This window comes from Lissotriton helveticus, chromosome 3_1 (assembly GCF_964261635.1).
Source record: "Lissotriton helveticus chromosome 3_1, aLisHel1.1, whole genome shotgun sequence".
Taxonomy (NCBI): domain Eukaryota; kingdom Metazoa; phylum Chordata; class Amphibia; order Caudata; family Salamandridae; genus Lissotriton; species Lissotriton helveticus.
The window spans coordinates 2,086,402,772-2,086,419,166 of record NC_136061.1 but is presented as its reverse complement, the minus strand read 5'-3'; the positions used below and the strand labels follow the sequence as shown (position 1 = coordinate 2,086,419,166).

General features: G+C 43.8%; 1 protein-coding gene across 2 annotated transcripts in view; it reads left to right on the top strand.

Annotated features, from left to right (window-relative positions):
- The window catches only part of LOC144824121 (aminopeptidase Ey-like), a 282,546-nt gene that overhangs the window by 71,719 nt on the left and 194,432 nt on the right, over nucleotides 1-16,395 (top strand). For both annotated transcript variants that reach the window (XM_078683234.1, XM_078683233.1), the window contains exon 2: nucleotides 12,093-12,235. In XM_078683234.1, the coding sequence (XP_078539360.1) occupies nucleotides 12,093-12,235 (143 nt within the window). The remainder of the gene's footprint in view (nucleotides 1-12,092; nucleotides 12,236-16,395) is intronic.

Genomic DNA, 16,395 nt, shown 5'->3' with positions numbered 1-16,395 from the left:
AACCCCAAAAATATATATATTTTCCGAGCGCTCACTGCTTTTTGTGGGGCACATCATTGGAATGCTGTCTTTCCCGAGCTAACCATAAACCTGTCATAGTGATGACATAAGCCTTTTAGGTGAAGACATTTAAATCATAAATTACGTTTTTGTGCACTGAAGCTACATTTAGCCCCACAAATTACCTTATAGCCTGAAGTGTAGAGCCTTGTGTAAAACGTATGGATGGAGACAGTCCTGTATACTAGTTAAAAGTATAATGATATCAAGAAATGACATAACGTGATCAGAAAATGTGTTCTTTATTAGTTCACACACTGAACGCCTGTAGCACAATCGTGTAGAGAAACGTTTATTTTACAACTTGCAGTATCAGTGAGTGGCTAGTAGAATCATTTTGGAAATGGATGCTAAAGGAATCCTAATGAATAGTAGTGGAGTGAGAAAATTGCTGTCTGGCAAGTTTGTGTAATTCTTTTTAAAATACACAAGCTTTGTAAAAGGTGGTCGGGAACAGGGGAATATTTAGGGGCCGATTACGATGTCGTTCGGAAAGCTTCTGACTGCTAGTCAGAAGCTTTCCAACCATGGTCGGAGGCTTTCTGACCCACACGGTCGGTTTGCGGTCTGACTGCCCGATTACGATGCTGGCGTTCAGAGCGTAAACCGGCCAGTCGGAATCGAACCGTAATCCCCTATGGACGGTGTTTCCACCTTTGGTAGATTACAATGTCAGTTTCCTACAGCCTTTCCACGTCGGCCTTTATGACATGGAAAGGCTGTTAGAAAGCGACTTTGGGGGCCCCTAGAAGGGCCCCCTTGACTTCGTGGCCTGCTTTTGGTGGTCGTGGTAAAACCCTGCACTGTGTGGCAGGCACCATGGTGTGCCTGCCACAGGGTGGAGGGTTTTACACACACACTCATTTCTCTATGGGTCCGGTCTATTTGTAATCAGGCGGTCGGAACTGCCAACCAGAGGTCGGTCGGTCCCGAGATGTTGTCTGTCGGAGGCAACTCCGACCTACATCGTAATAAGCGCCTTAGTGTCCCTAGGGAGCAATTGTAAACGGTCCCAATGACACTTAAGGGCAGCAGCCCAATACCCCGCCACTGATAGTCCTAGGTGTGCAGAATAGGTGGTAAAAATCTACAGCGGATTTTTTTTTATCTGCTGTTGCTTATGCTAAGGTAACCCTGCGCAGTAGTAAGTAAATGACCCTTGCTTGACTGCTAAAGTCCTCTTTGTAATTGGCTATAGCCACTCACTGAACTTTTCTTGCAGGTTACACCATTCCTAGATGGGGCATATGGTTGCAGGACATTGTCCGTTGCACAGCTGTGGCAATTAACCAAATGGGCTTTTAACTGGCTGATCAGCTAGACCTTGTCTTGAGGTGAGGGAAGGTAGATGAGGGACACCTCATCCTACACTCGAAAAGGGTAAAGTTTCAGCACTTCGCCCAACTGAGAGGGCACTATTTACTTTTCACTTGCCCGAATGTTATATCTATATTGCCCACTTGGGCAATTTGGGCGGTGTCATAGTGAACAGCTTCATAGTGAACATCTTAAAGTGCAGATGCTCTCTACTTTGACCTCAGAAGCATACAATGATTGAGTTTTATTTATTGTCAAAACAAGAATTCAAAATTCACACAACCCTGCAACAAACAATTGGACTTTTTCCCTGTAGGATTACTGAAACATTTGGAGCAACTTTGCAACATTTCAGGGATTTAAATAGAAACTCAAGAGTTTTCCTAGAACACTACAACAGTTATAGTTTTCAAGGAGTAAAATCCAGATAATCAAAAGGCAAATCAAATATAAAATTTGGCCCGTGGAAGAAGATGATGATTATCTTCATTTGCACATTTAGCTTTACTTTTTGGATACGTTTTCCTGCGAGAAACCTCATTGCTCAACTCCATTAATATTACTATCAATTTTTCACCTTTGAAATGCACGTTATGGCCTTATTTAGAGTGCTCTTTGGATACCTGTGTAAACTTAAAAGCATTTCTAGGCTGAGACATTACCTAAAATGGACATGAGAGTATCAACAATCCTATGAGTCTGGGTCTTAATCTCTGTTACAGAAAGGTCTTTCTAAAAATGCACACAAATTCATCCCTACCCGTCATGCAGCAAGTAACGTTTAATTTGTAAAAAAACAGTCAGTCCTAATTCTATGAATCAAGAATGCGAATTTGTCCTGATAAATGATGGTTTTCACACCTAATTGAGTAGAAGAGAAGAGAAGCCTTCTGTCTGGCATGTACTTTGGTGCGGCTATATCATAGACAAATATTAAGAACATGTCTGTAATTTACAGAAAAAAGTATAATCAGAAACAGTCTATGTGTGTAGATTGAAGGGCCTCTGTGCTAAACTCACACCAATGCCACCCTAAAATAAGTATTTGGATCAGTATCACATTGTCGATTTGAAAATGGAGAATATTAACAATTTTATATAAAGCACAGATCTGTCTATGCATGTGCTATGACTGTCCACTGCCTAGCCGTGGAAATTCTGCCTTTGATGCCCCACGAGTTACCTCACCAAAACCTAAGTGTAGCGGACCCATTTTTAGCATATTATTGTATTGGATATCTGTTCACATATCAGTTAGGTCTCTTGCTTTCCCATTTCTGTACCTCTCCCCCTTACTGGGCTCTCTGGTCAATATGAATAGTAGTAAAATACTAGAGCTACACCAAAACTTTATTTCTCACTAATGTGCATGTGGTCAAAAAATCAAAAGAAAGGAGGAAATGTCCTGCTTGCAGGCAATTCCAGTATGGAGGAAGTTTCTAAGACAAGATTTGAAACACAAAGATTCAACTACTTCCTTATTTCTATCATTCTATACTGCAGCACTTGCCTTTGCTGGACAGTTGGTAAAGTAGGTAGGAGAACGTTTTCTAGATATACATTGCTTTGGCATGGCAAACTGTGCGAGGAGGCAAATGTAATCCACAATAGTATCAAATGTGGCAGCCATAACTCCTACCATAATGCTGAACAGACCTGACTGAGAGTGACCTTAACCCATTGAAGTGCACAATACAATACAATATTATAATGTGTGCATGCAGACTATTGAAGATATTGCAAGAATGTGCACGCCTTATCATGTCACCTTCTACAACTCGTCAAGCTGCAGCCTGGACTTTCACCTAGGTGAGCTGGGGTACTGATGGACACCAATAAATCAGGATAGAGACTCCTAGAGCTCTCACTGGTTGTTATTTTTCAGCTGAGTATAAAGTGTGTCTGTTAGACCTGGCATTTCTTGGTATGATTACCCCTGACGTATTGCCTCTACTTTTAATGCTGTGATGGATTTCGTTTTAATGGCTTAGATGCTTGGGCACTTTTGCATCTGCTGATCAGTGTCAAAGTGCAATTGCTTCTTGTGTAAAGTGTAATGATAATTGGTTGTCCATGTTTGTCTTACTAGTAAAGTCCCTAGTAAAGTGCACTATGTGTGACCGGGCTGGTACTACAAATGCTACTAGTGGGTCTGCAGCACTAATTGTGCCACCCACAAAAGTAGCCCTGAAAAGAGATCTCAGGTCTGCCACTGCAGTGCCTGCGTGCAGTTTGTTAAACTGCGTTGTTGTCCTGACAAGTACAACCACTTGCTAGGCCTTACCCTTCCCTTTTAATGCACATCATACACCCATATGGTAGGCCCACGGTGTACCCTGGGCAGGGTGAAGTGTATGTGAAAGGTAGGACATGTACTAAGGTGTGTACCATGTCCTGACAGTGAAAAACATCCAAATGTGTTTTTCACTGTTGCAAGGCCATCTTGCCCATAGGGCAGAATAGGGGAGGATGTGTAATATGTTTCCAGCCTATCTTCCCATAGGTTTAAGATGGAGAGGTGAAGTTTAGGGTGCCTGAGTTCACAATTTAATAACGCATCTTTATGTGAAGGTGGTTTTTGAATCGTGTGTTTAGAAACCACGCTTTTAGAAGTGGCTGTTTTTTTTTGTTTGAACCATTGTGAGTGTGTCTCTGCCTGGTTGTGGGTTGACTGTCTGGATTTGAATGTGATAGGATCTGGGAAATGTCTTGACCCAGGGGAGGAGTGGGTGAGACAGCCACAGTTGACCTGCATCTGGAGTGGAGGGGGGGGAGGAGTAGCCCTGGAGGTGAAGAGCCCTGTGCTGCTGCATAAAACAAAGGCTCCATCTCCTGCTGAGTGATTAAAAGATCCAGACCCCCCACTATCAAAGGAAGAAGGTGTCACTAGCAGGGAGACACCCCGAACTAGTTTGGACCTGGGTCAGTGCCCCCTGAACACAAAGACTTCAAAGACATTTAGGGGTGTAACTAATGAGACCTGAAACCCCCGGACTTTGGACTGATCAAGACTGAAAAGGATTGAATATACTCTGTCCCATCGTTTTTGGTGCCTTTCTGCCCTCTGTCCCACTCGTTTTTTGTGCCTTTATGCCGTCTGTCCCACTGTTTCTGCCCTCTGTCCCACTCGTTTTTTGTGCCTTTCTGCCCTCTGTCACACTTGTTTTTTGTGCCTTTCTGCCCTGTGTTCCACTCATTTTTTGTGCCCTTCTGCCCTTTGCCCCACTTGTTTTTGGTGCCCTTCTGCCCTCTGTCCCATCGTTTTTGGTGCCCTTCTGCCCTCTGCCCCACTCGTTTTGGTGCCCTTCTGCCCTCTGTCCCACTCGTTGTTGTGCCTTTCTGCCCTCTGTCCCACTCGTTTTTTGTGCCTTTCTGTCCTGTGTTCCACTCGTTTTTTGTGCCCTTCTGCCCTCTGCCCCACTCGTTTTTGGTGCCCTTCTGCCCTCTGTCCCATCGTTTTTGGTTCCCTTCTGCCCTCTGCCCCACTCGTTTTTGGTGCCCCTCTGCCCTCTGTCCCACTCGTTGTTGTGCCTTTATGCCCCCTGTCCCACTCGTTGTTGTGCCTTCATGCCCTCTTGCCCTCAGTCCCATCGTTTTTGGTGCCTTTCTGCCCTCTGTCCCACTCGTTTTTTGTGCCTTCATGCCATCTGTCCCGCTGTTTCTGCCCTCTGTCCCACTCGTTTTTTGTGCCTTTCTGCCCTCTGTCCCACTTGTTTTTTGTGCCTTTCTGCCCTGTGTTCCACTAATTTTTTGTGCCCTTCTGCCCTCTGCCCCACTCGTTTTTGGTGCCCTTCTGCCCTCTGTCCCATCGTTTTTGGTGCCCTTCTGCCCTCTGCCCCACTCGTTTTGGTGCCCTTCTGCCCTCTGTCCCACTCGTTGTTGTGCCTTTCTGCCCTCTGTCCCACTCGTTTTTTGTGCCTTTCTGTCCTGTGTTCCACTCGTTTTTTGTGCCTTTCTGCCCTCTGTCCCACTCGTTTTTTGTGCCTTCTGTCCTGTGTTCCACTCGTTTTTTGTGCCTTTCTGCCCTCGGTCCCACTCGTTTTTTGTGCCTTTATGCCCTCTGTCCTACTCGTTTTTGTGCCTTTCTGTCCTGTGCTTCACTCGTTTTTGGTGCCTTTCTGTCCTCTGTCCCACTCGTTTTTGTTCCTTTATGTCCTGTGTCCCACTCGTTTTTGTGCCTTCCTGTCTCGTTTTTGTGCCTTTCTGTCCTGTGTACCACTCGTTTTTGTGCCTTTATGTCCTGTATCCCACTCGTTTTTGTGCCTTCCTGTCTCGTTTTTGTGCATTTGTGTCCTGTGTCCCACTCATTTTTGTGCCTTTCTGTCTCGTTTTTGTGCCTTTCTGTCCTGTGTTCCACTCGTTTTCGTGCGTTTATGCCCTCTTGCCTTCTGTTCTGCTCGTTTCCCCAACAGCTGTGGCCTTTTGTTTAAATATTGCTGACAATCAGAGCCCCTTCACGGGCCCCGATTAACAGCAATACTTAAACAAAATGCCACAGTCTGCTCCCGCGCTTTACTAACAAAAGCGTAGACACTTTCCAAACACAGCGTGTGCTAAATTACACTTTGTGTTTGGAAAGTCTCTGACTCTTGTGCCTGAATCCACCTCTACAAGTATAGAGTTTGAGCTAGCAAACATGGAGTCCTGCACTGTGGTCCAGCTCAAGAAGCTGTGTAAGGAGAGGGGACTTCCAACCAAGAGCACTATTAGGAAGGTGGAAGTGGAAAATGCGTTAAGGGCCTGGGCAGTTGTCTACAAGTCACTGGCTCCATCAGCTGAAGGAGATGATGAGATGGATAGACATGCAGAAGGTTTGGATCTCAGTCCTGAGAAGCAGCAGCCTCCCGAGGGGCATGATTTGACCCTGAGTTGCAATTCACTGCCAGAGCAGGGAGCAGTGTAGCTTCACATGACCTGTCCCTGGAGGATCAGGCATAAAGGAAAGGAGGGAGGAACTATAGTTGAGGCTGTAGATGGCCAAACTCAGGATGGAGGAGAAGAAACTGGCCATGGAGGAGAAAATACCTTTGGCATATTTGGCTCATGAAAGTAGCATTAAGTAGATGGAACTAAAAGCATAACAAGCAGATTCTAACATGTGTCCCCCCCCAGCTGAAAGTGAGGAGAACTACCCAATGCAGCGCAAACAGATGATACTCAATTGGTAGTTGCCCTCTCTGACGATTCCGTGCGGGATGCTCATAAGCTTCAGAGCGATCTCGCTGCTATCTCTGGGTGGATGACTGCCAACTGCCTCCAGCTCAATACCTGCAAGTCTGAGGTTCTGCTGGTTGGGCAAGATTCTGAGCTGTGGAGTCAACGCCGGTGGCCTGCTACCCTAGGCTGTGCAATGGCCCCCAAACAGGTGGTGAAAAACCTAAGTATTTGGGTGGACTCTTCCCTCAGCTTCCAGGCCCAAACCAAGAAAGTGGCAGTCACTTGTTTTGGTATATTGGCGGGGCTCCAACCGCTGTTGTGTTTTTTCGATCCTTCCATCAGGCAGGTTATGGTACAGGCCTCCATTTTGTCGAGACTGGATTATGCTAGCTCGCTCTACATGGGGACGGACAAGACTGAGATTCTGAGACTGCAGAGGATCCAAAACACTGCTGCTAGAGCTCTCCTTGGCCTCCCTAGAACCTGCTCCACTACCAGTGTTATTCATCGGTTACACTGGTTGCCGGAGCCAGACGTGTGGAGTTTAAGTCCCACTGCATTGCATTTAAAATCTTGAATTTTTTCTCTCCGGACATCTTGGCCAACCTGCTTTCATCATACACACCCATCCATCCACTCTGCTCAATGGGTCATCATCTGGCGGTTGTTCCCCGGGTAAGGAGGGTGTCTGCTGGGGGGTGCTCCTTCCGCACACTGGCAGCCAATCTCTGGAATTCACTTCCTATACACATCCGCAGCATTAATATTTAACCGGCATTCCGTAAGGCTATAACAGCCCATCTCTTCCCTCCACTATAGGCCCTGCTTTGTCAGTAGTCTCTCTTTTTCTGCTATCATCGCTGGGACGCCCCTTTGCTGGGGCAGCTGTGCGCTTTATAAAATGGCATAACAAAACATAACATATCCCGAATTGGTGGTTTGTGCTTTTTGACACCATTTTAACTATTTACTTTAAAAATTCTGAAACTTGCTTATACTGATTGGATTTTTGTAATTTTGGACTTCTTTTATTTATTTAATTTTACTTAATTTGTCTAATGTTATTGGATCCTTTTGTGGTGTGTTTTTACTGTTTTACTGTTTGATGTTTTGCATAAAAATTTTACACATTGCCTCTCGGTTAAGCCTGTCATCTCTGTGCCAAACTACCAGGTGATTTAGTGCAAGGTAATTTGGGGTTTGCTTGTGCCTCACCCTGACAAGGATTGGAGTTGCTACTTGACCAGGGTTCAACAACCCAATCTCTTACACAAATCATATGCTTTATTTGTTCATCAAAATCCACCTTCTTACGCTTAGAACACTGTGGTCTTCCCATGGGTTTGATTGTTATGTGTTTTGGAGGTGAGAGATGCACTCTGAAAGAGCACTCCCAAATGTGTGGTGTCTTATAATGATCTGTTAATGTAACATATAAGGATGAGCACACTGGAAACTTAGACATTTAGCATCACATGATGGTGATTTCCAGCATCTGCTACTTCTTCTTGCCACATAAAGGGAGAGAGATCTTGGACCTTAACATTATACACCCTTACCGCTGATATGTTTAAGAATGCGTAAAGTTTGGGAAACATTTATCTTTGTCTTATAGGGGAATTGGCATTTTCTGAAGGACCATAAATGGTTTACATTTCTCTACAGCAAAAGAAATGTCCTAGTTTATAGGATGGATTTCAAATAAAATGTCCTTAAAAAGCTGTTTGGGGGGAATAATTAGTTACCCATGCTGCAATAATGTAACTTTACTGAAATAATCCATTAAATGATTGCTACTTAGTTTTAACAGCTAATTACTAGTTCAGTAGATTTAATTATAGGATTTCTCTTTGACACCTTTTGCTTAGTCTTATAAACATCAATATTTTCTATCAGGCAGCTATAGTAGGAATCATTTGAACTGTAGGTGAAATATGTTACTGTTCCTGACCAAAAATGTGTTCCAGTATTACATATGGCATAAACAGTATACATCTATCTGTAAAACCCAAGAAATCACCCTTTTCACAGCCTGATTTAAGGTATGGAAGGTGGGCCACTATCCGTCAGGGTGGTGGAGGCCATTACCTCCTTCACCCTGCTTGGGTTTCTGTCCACTATATCTAGAGATCACTATTGTCCCTGCAGGGAACTCTGTGCCTTCACAGGAATCACCACCACAGCAGATCCTGTGGAGGCACAAAAAGATTGTTGTGCATCCACCATGTTTTTGACACTCACACACCAAACCTTTTTGTTTTCAAAATCATTTTTTTTCTGAAAAACAAACAGCTAATGGCTGCTACACCCTGAAAGATTTCTCACAGGGTATCAAGGGTTATGTTTTTCATCAGGTTGTGGTGATGGACAGAAAAGATGGACAATAGACCATCTGCTCCAAATAGGGTAGGTTGTCCGATGCCCTTACTCAGACAGCCCCACCTTCACGGGTAGTTGGAGTACGTTTTCTGATGGCAGAGTCAGAGGATGCACAGCTGTCAGAAAACTGATGGTTGGCCTGAGTCATAAATGTGCGAGTGGACTGAGAATCTGGACGACAGGATACTCTGTCACATATGTGATGGAATACCCCATCCACCATAGTTGCAACCTTTTTATGATTTCATCTCTTTATGAGCCTTGGGCATTTGAGGAAACCACTTCTGTTTCTCAAGATATCTTTGGCTGTTAGAAATTGAGGTTTCTGACTGGCAGGGTGTCCACTATATCCAAGCAGCAGCCGCAGTCCGAGTCAATGAAAGTGAGATACACAACCTAAGTTAACCTGTGCTCCTTCTCTGGTAGCTTGGAACAGAGCTGTCAGGCTTAACTTAATAAGCAATGTATAAAGCATTTGTGCAAGACTTTATTTAAAGTAACACAGTGAAAACACAAAAAAGTACTACACACCTGTTTCGAAAAATGGAGACTATGTATCTGAGTAAATCAAGACCAAAACAGCAAAAATCCAATATGTAGAAGTTGAAATATACATTCTTTAAGATTAAATACAAAACAGTGCTTAGAAATCAATAGCACTCAAAGGTTATTTGAGGTTGAGCTAGACCAGGGTACATCCAAAGTTCAGGCCAACCATGATGGAGGGCAGGCTGGCTACAGGACCCACCCAAGGCTCACTAAAAAAGTACTTTATATGGAGCAACAGTCGAGGACTCCCTGCATTGGTTCCGTTTCACACAGTCGGGTCACTTCATCGATATGGAGGGGGTTAGCACGGCGTCAGAGTCGAACCTCACAGTGGCGTCTTTGGATCGCCGTTGTGTCATCGTTGAACCTTACAGTTGAGACTCATGTCTAATCGGCACTGTGTCGGAGGGCACTGTGTAGGTTCTGATCGGTGCAAAAATATCACTGCGTCCATTGTTACAGAAACAGCTGCAAAATCCACTTCTGAGGCCCAGGACTGTAGGGGGCACCTCAGGCAAGGGTAGGACTCACAGATGGCAGACTCCAGCAGCACCAGAGTGCAAGAAGTATTTTGTGACCCTGAGACTTCAAAGAACAGGAGAAACTTGGGTTCAAGGATGTAGAGAGCAGGTCCAGTCCCTCTCGCTCCCAGGGAAGAAGCAACCGGCAGCAGGTGAAGACAGCAGAGCAAGTAGAAAAGTGGCAGGCACTCCTACAGCACAGCAATCAGCAGGCAGCAGGCCAACACAACAATGCAGGTAGCAAAGTGCCAGTCCCTCCTACAGCACAGCAGCTTTTATTCTAGGCAGAATGTACTTGGTTCCAGCAAAGCTCTGACTTGGTGGTGTCAAGCGTCCAGCAATACCCACATGTGCCTTTGAAGTGGGGGAGACCTCAAAGAGGCATTTGATGATCACAAGGTCCCTTCTTTTATTGCCCTGGCTGCAGACTCACTACAGGGGAGTAGCAGCTGTTTGTGTGCAGACAGGTAGAACCCTGTTCAGGTGCAAGTGTCAGCTCCTCCCTCCCAATCTTCCTCAGGAAGACCCATCAGCCTGGTTATAGTCCTTCAGGATGCAAATTTCACAGCTCTGTTCCCTTTGTGGTACTGTCTAGAGCAGCTGCGACCATTGCAGCTAAGTGTGGTGTGGCCGGGTTGGGGGGATTCGACAGGCGACCATGAGGGAAAATTAAATAAATTTCCCTTGTTGTCTTCTGTCAAAATCCCCCCCACCATCACCACAGCCTCTCGCTCTTGCCTGCACAGGCCATGACTAGTCTAGAAGGAATGCACAAAGCCCAGCTGTTGCCCAACCCAGATGTGTATTCAGAGACAGGCAGAGGCACAGAAGAGTTAAAGTTAGAAAAGGCTAACTTTCTAAAAGTGGCATTTCCAGACTCACAATTTAAAATCCGACTTCATCTTAAGTTGTGATTTCACGGTGTGAGTCCAGAAACACCAAACTCCAAATCTGCCTAGGGCCTACCTTAGGTGTGCCTTATATGTAATTAAAGGGAAGGGCTGGTCCTGGCAAGTAGGTTAACTTGCCTGATCGAAATGACGGTTTAAACTGCACACACAGGCTTTGCAGTGCCATGTCTGAGCCATGTTTAAAGGCTACTGAAGTGGGTCACGGAGTCAGTACTGCAGGCACACTAATAGCGTTTAATTTACAGGGCTTTAGCACATATACTGCACTCTACTAGGGGCTTATAAGTATATAAAATATGCCAAATATGGATAACCAATTTTACCATGTTCTGATTACGGAACATATGCACGTCAGCACTGGTTAGCAGTGGTATAGTGCATAGAATTCTGAAGCTAGAAAAAATTTCAGCAAAACAGGAGGCCAGGAGGCAAAAAGGGGGGGAAACCACGTCAAGGAAGCCAGGTCTAACATTAGCTACAATTGACGGTCTTCATTCTCAGGTTAATTACTGGGGAGAGACATTTTACTCAGTAAGTCATTGCCAGAGCTGTTGTCTGTTCCCATTTGCACGTACAACTTGTCTGCTTCTAGGGGGCAGTAGGTGTTAATGAAAATTGTTTTGCACAATTGCCACTTATTACAAAATTAGTATCACTCTAAAGGGGATGAATGTTGAGATCTTCTAGGCCTCTTTGATATGCTGACAGGGACGGCCCTCCTACATAATAATGCTGCAATGCTAGCGGGGTGTCACAAATGTCAAAACATGCACCAAGTAAAACTCGGACATCCGAGCAAGTGTTTTACTTCAATGTTGCCTTTTGCGTGCATGTCATGCGGATGTATGACATTACAACGCATGCTTTTACATCGCATGCTTTTACAACGCTGTTTTTACAACGCATACCCTCCAACGCATAGTGCTTTTAGGCGCTGGATAGTGAATTCTTTAATTTACTATTCCAACTCCAGTCCCCGTGGATAGTAGGGAAGGTGTTGGATAGTACATTAAACACATTCCCTATCCTAGAGCGCCCCCCAGCGCAATGCGTTGTAATGGTTTGCATTGTAAAAGTTGCATCGTAAAGGCACTGCGTGGTAAAAGTTGCGTTGTAAAGGATGTTTTCCATGTCATGCCTATCGCAGTGAGCTTCCTGTTACAAGATGATAGTTTATACACTCATATTTTTATTTCAGGGTCATTGCCACAACACAGATGCAGGCGCCTGACGCAAGAAAGGCTTTCCCTTGTTTTGATGAACCAGCCATGAAGGCCACATTCAACATCACTCTGATCTACAAGCCAAACTTTGTGGCGCTGTCAAACATGCCGAATATCAGTAAGTGGGTTGTTCTTTTATGAACTGTGTCTAGTTTACTAAAAATTGTGCACTGTTTTATAACTATTGATGACAAACGTCCGAAAGGTTAACGTTATTGAGTTGCCCAATTCTCACTTGATATACAGACGACACATCTTAGAATCACTGCTTCATTCAGATGCATCAGACAGGAAACCTTTCCATGAGTACAAGGGGCTGCCGGTATCTCAAGACATCCCGCTGCTAAGTATAATGATATTATAAAATAATCACAAGCAATTATAAATAAATATAGGAAAACGTAGATACTAGGTGCTACATTGTAATTGAGCTAGCCGGTGCGAGAGGGCTGAGATTCTGAATCTGATATCTGTCAGATGGATGCAGTGCTTCGATGAAATAGCACATTTAGACTGTGTACCTTTTCTCGATAATTAAACAACTGCACAGGTCATACAACAGTATGTGTTTTGTTGACTATGCTGGCATCTTATTTAGGAAGGACTTCTTCAAGAGGATACCTCCATTTATATTATGAAAACACGGGGAAAGAGGAATTAAATTACCATGGCCACATAAATATTTGCACATTATTCTGATATCACTAATTGAGCCAGTCTCTCACCTTCTTTTTCCGGCATGGAAATGTAAATTACTGTGGCCTGGGCTAGGCTTACCCACTTTAATCAATCAATCACAGCCCAATACTATTATATGAACAAGCAAATACAAAGTGATGCAAATGCTATGTTCAGAAAAGCTAGATATTTGAATAGTTAATGGTGGTAGTGGGCCTTGTCAGGACAATACTTGGGGCTCTCTATTATCTTACTTTTATTTGAAAGACACGAATTTCCAGTTATCAAGAAACTCCAAACAAGCATTGGCAAAGCAATTATGTCTGGCTTTCAAATGTTGAACAATCTCTGTTATTGCTTTGCTGTATCGGCCTGTGCTCATCAGAACAGTATCAAGCTTTTTCATCATCCTAATGGGCTCATTCACAGCATTGGCCTTTTTGCAACAGCACAAAAACATTTTGGTATGTATCAAACAAAACTGCAATTTGTTAGCACGTTACCGAATCACTATTTGGTTTGCTACCAAATACCAATTGGGTATTTGACAGGGCTGTCCGCGCCCCTTCCAAATACCAAATCGGAATGGTATGTATTAATGTTTTGCAGCCGAATTTCAGTGACTATACTACAATGCATCAACCTTCCACAACACAGCTACCTCTCAACCGCTGTTGAGTTTCTGCTTGACCTTGACCCTATACAGTGGTCTGCTGCCTTTCGGCAAAAAATACTGTATGCACACATAGTACCTGTTGACTAGACATGCACGATCTGCCTCTTTCCTCTTACTGGTCAGCAGAACTAAACGAATGAGGCCTGAGGTGTATTAGTCGTTGTTAAGGCCACTCGTTGTTAAACAATTGTTGTTCAGTCTGTTTCCCTTCAAACACACTTTCTGTATTGTAAAGGATGTGAACGCTTTGAGGAAAAGTGTCAGGACTGGCAGGAGTCTGCCCCCTTCCCTGCACAGCCGACATTTACTTTGCAAGCTTAAAGGAAGTCCTCCTCATGTGAAATGATTACGTTTTATAAGTATTTCAAATGATGAAAGGGAGAGCGCACACACACAGCACATGAATTGATTGTTTTCACTTTATCTGTCTTTTTTAAAGATGAGATAAAAGTAGCTGGAGACTAGTGGCAAAGACATGTTAGGTGAGAAAAATGCAAAGACAGCTTAATGTAACTTTCACATCTTCCTCACTGCACTAATGTCAGTAATATATCTTATATGACAGTGTAACAAATCTGCCTTTTATGCAGCATCACCCTAGATTTTTCACTTTATTTTGGACCCTATTTCTGCTGGCTTTAGGACTTTGTGGACTTTACTTTCCTAAACAACTTCCTCTTTAACGCACATGCTGTACATTGGGACTTTCTTGTTGGCCTAGTTTACTTTCCTATAATTCTATTATATATAGTGCTTTAAGTTCATCTACTGCATGGAAAGTTAAATGCTATATGTGGGCTACAATGGGTATTCACAACGTATTCATATATGGCCAAAACACATTTTGCAAAGAGCACCACTGGGCTTTGGCATGGCTGTTTAAAAGCACTGAAGTGACACATGTCAGGAAAAAATGCCCTTTCCATGTTAAAAATGCCTATTTTATTTAGTCAAAATTACCATGAAAGTGTGTCTTGTAAGCCCACAAGGCAGCGTGCTAATATATATAATGATAGGGTATACTACATATTACAGTTAATGTTCCCACACAGTGAAATAAAACCTAAAAGCTATTTTACTATGAGACCAGACTAGGCATTTCCCTAACAGGACCAGGTGGTTTTCACATATTTATTTTTAGGAAAGGGCTAGAAAAATGTAGCTTTGTAAAAATGTACTTTAGGCTACCAGTGCCAGAAAGGACTTAAAACCAGCTCTGCCGTTGTTATGTTATGTTATGTTATAATGAGTTTTATATAGCGCTCAGCTACTCCGAGGAGTGCCCCGGCCCTTTGAAAACCCGCGGCAGTACAGGGACAGGAGAAATTGCCAGATACTACTGAACAAAAAGCCAGGGCTTAAGATCTTTTCTAAAGGCTAACAGGTTGACAGTCTTTCTCAGAGGAGCCGGCAAGGCGTTCCACAACTGAGGCGCCAAGCGTCTAAAAGAACGGCCTCCTATGCGGGCTCGTCTAATGGCCGGAACAGAAGCCAAGGCCAGGGAGGCAGACCTAAGCGATCTGGATGGCTGGTAAAAAACCAACCGTTTGCTAATATATATTGGCGCCTGTGCCGTGGAGGGCCTTGAAGGTAAGAGTGAGCGTCTTAAAAACAATTCGTTTTCGAATTGGAAGCCAGTGCAAGGTTTTCAGGAGATCTTTAGCACTGGCTCTCCGATGGAGTCCGAAGATGGCTCGTGCGGCAGAGTTTTGGACTATTTGCAAACGTGATAGAAGATACTCCGGAAGTCCGAGATAAAGCACATTGGCATAGTCCAAGTGAGAGCCTATTAGTGCCTGCACAGTGATCTTTCTATGGGCCAGAGAGAGTAAAGGGAGAAAGTTCCTTAGCATTTAGAGAAGGCCGAAGCATTTCCCGACTAGACCAAGAATTTGGGGCTTCAAGGTAAGGCCATTATCTATTTTCACTCCTAGGTTCTTGGCCATATTGGAAGTGGCGGAGGTAGGAAACATGGCCTCGGGCCACCAAGACTGCCACCATGTTAGCTAGAAATACATTTTTTGTGTGAATTCTACAAATGTTGCAAATATGTGACAAATAGAATAAATTCATACTTACGTGATACACACTGCAGTCACAGAATCGCATACATCCTCTGGCCTTCACTGTTGTCTATTTTATCAACAATGTATTCATGATGGATACACTTAAACTTTCTAATTTCAACAAGGGCTCATTGTTAGCTGCACATTGAAGAAAGCAGCATTTTCAAGCTAATTCAAAATAAACATGTAATATAAATAATGTTTAACGGGTAGCATTAATATAGTCCTATATTACCATCTTGGGGTTCAGGGGATATTTACAAACCCCTCGAACTTCGGCCTCATGGTTATTGATGTCACCATAATCCCTCGCATACCCTGTAATATAGTCCTGTTTTGCCATCTTGGGGCTCTGTTGACATTTATAACCACTTTGACTTTGGCTTCGTGGTAATGATGTCACCAGAACCCCATGGCTACCCACTATGTATTGTGTGTGTTATTGAAGTTGAGAAATATAGTTTTTCAAATAGACCCATTTAGGGGTAGATTTACAAGAAACAAACATAGCGTGGTGCCGCACATCATTTTGCTGCCCCACGCTGCGTTAGTTTCGAAGCACAGGGATCCGGCATATTTACAACTATATGTTACATCTCTGTCCTTCCCCTTGCGCTGGCACACATACTGCTGCCATGCGTCGGTGCAGGCACCCTTGCACCATGGTGCAAGGATGCCTGCGTCGTGAGGAGATTGTTTTTATGCAGGAAGGGGTGCCTCCATGCATAAAACAATCAATTGAGGTGATTTCCTCTTCCAATGTGTGCTGTAGAATGCAGTACACATTGAAAGAGGAAAAAAACAATGAGAAATTAAAAACGTTCTCAGTGTTGCACAGCACTACGCCACCCCTATGGT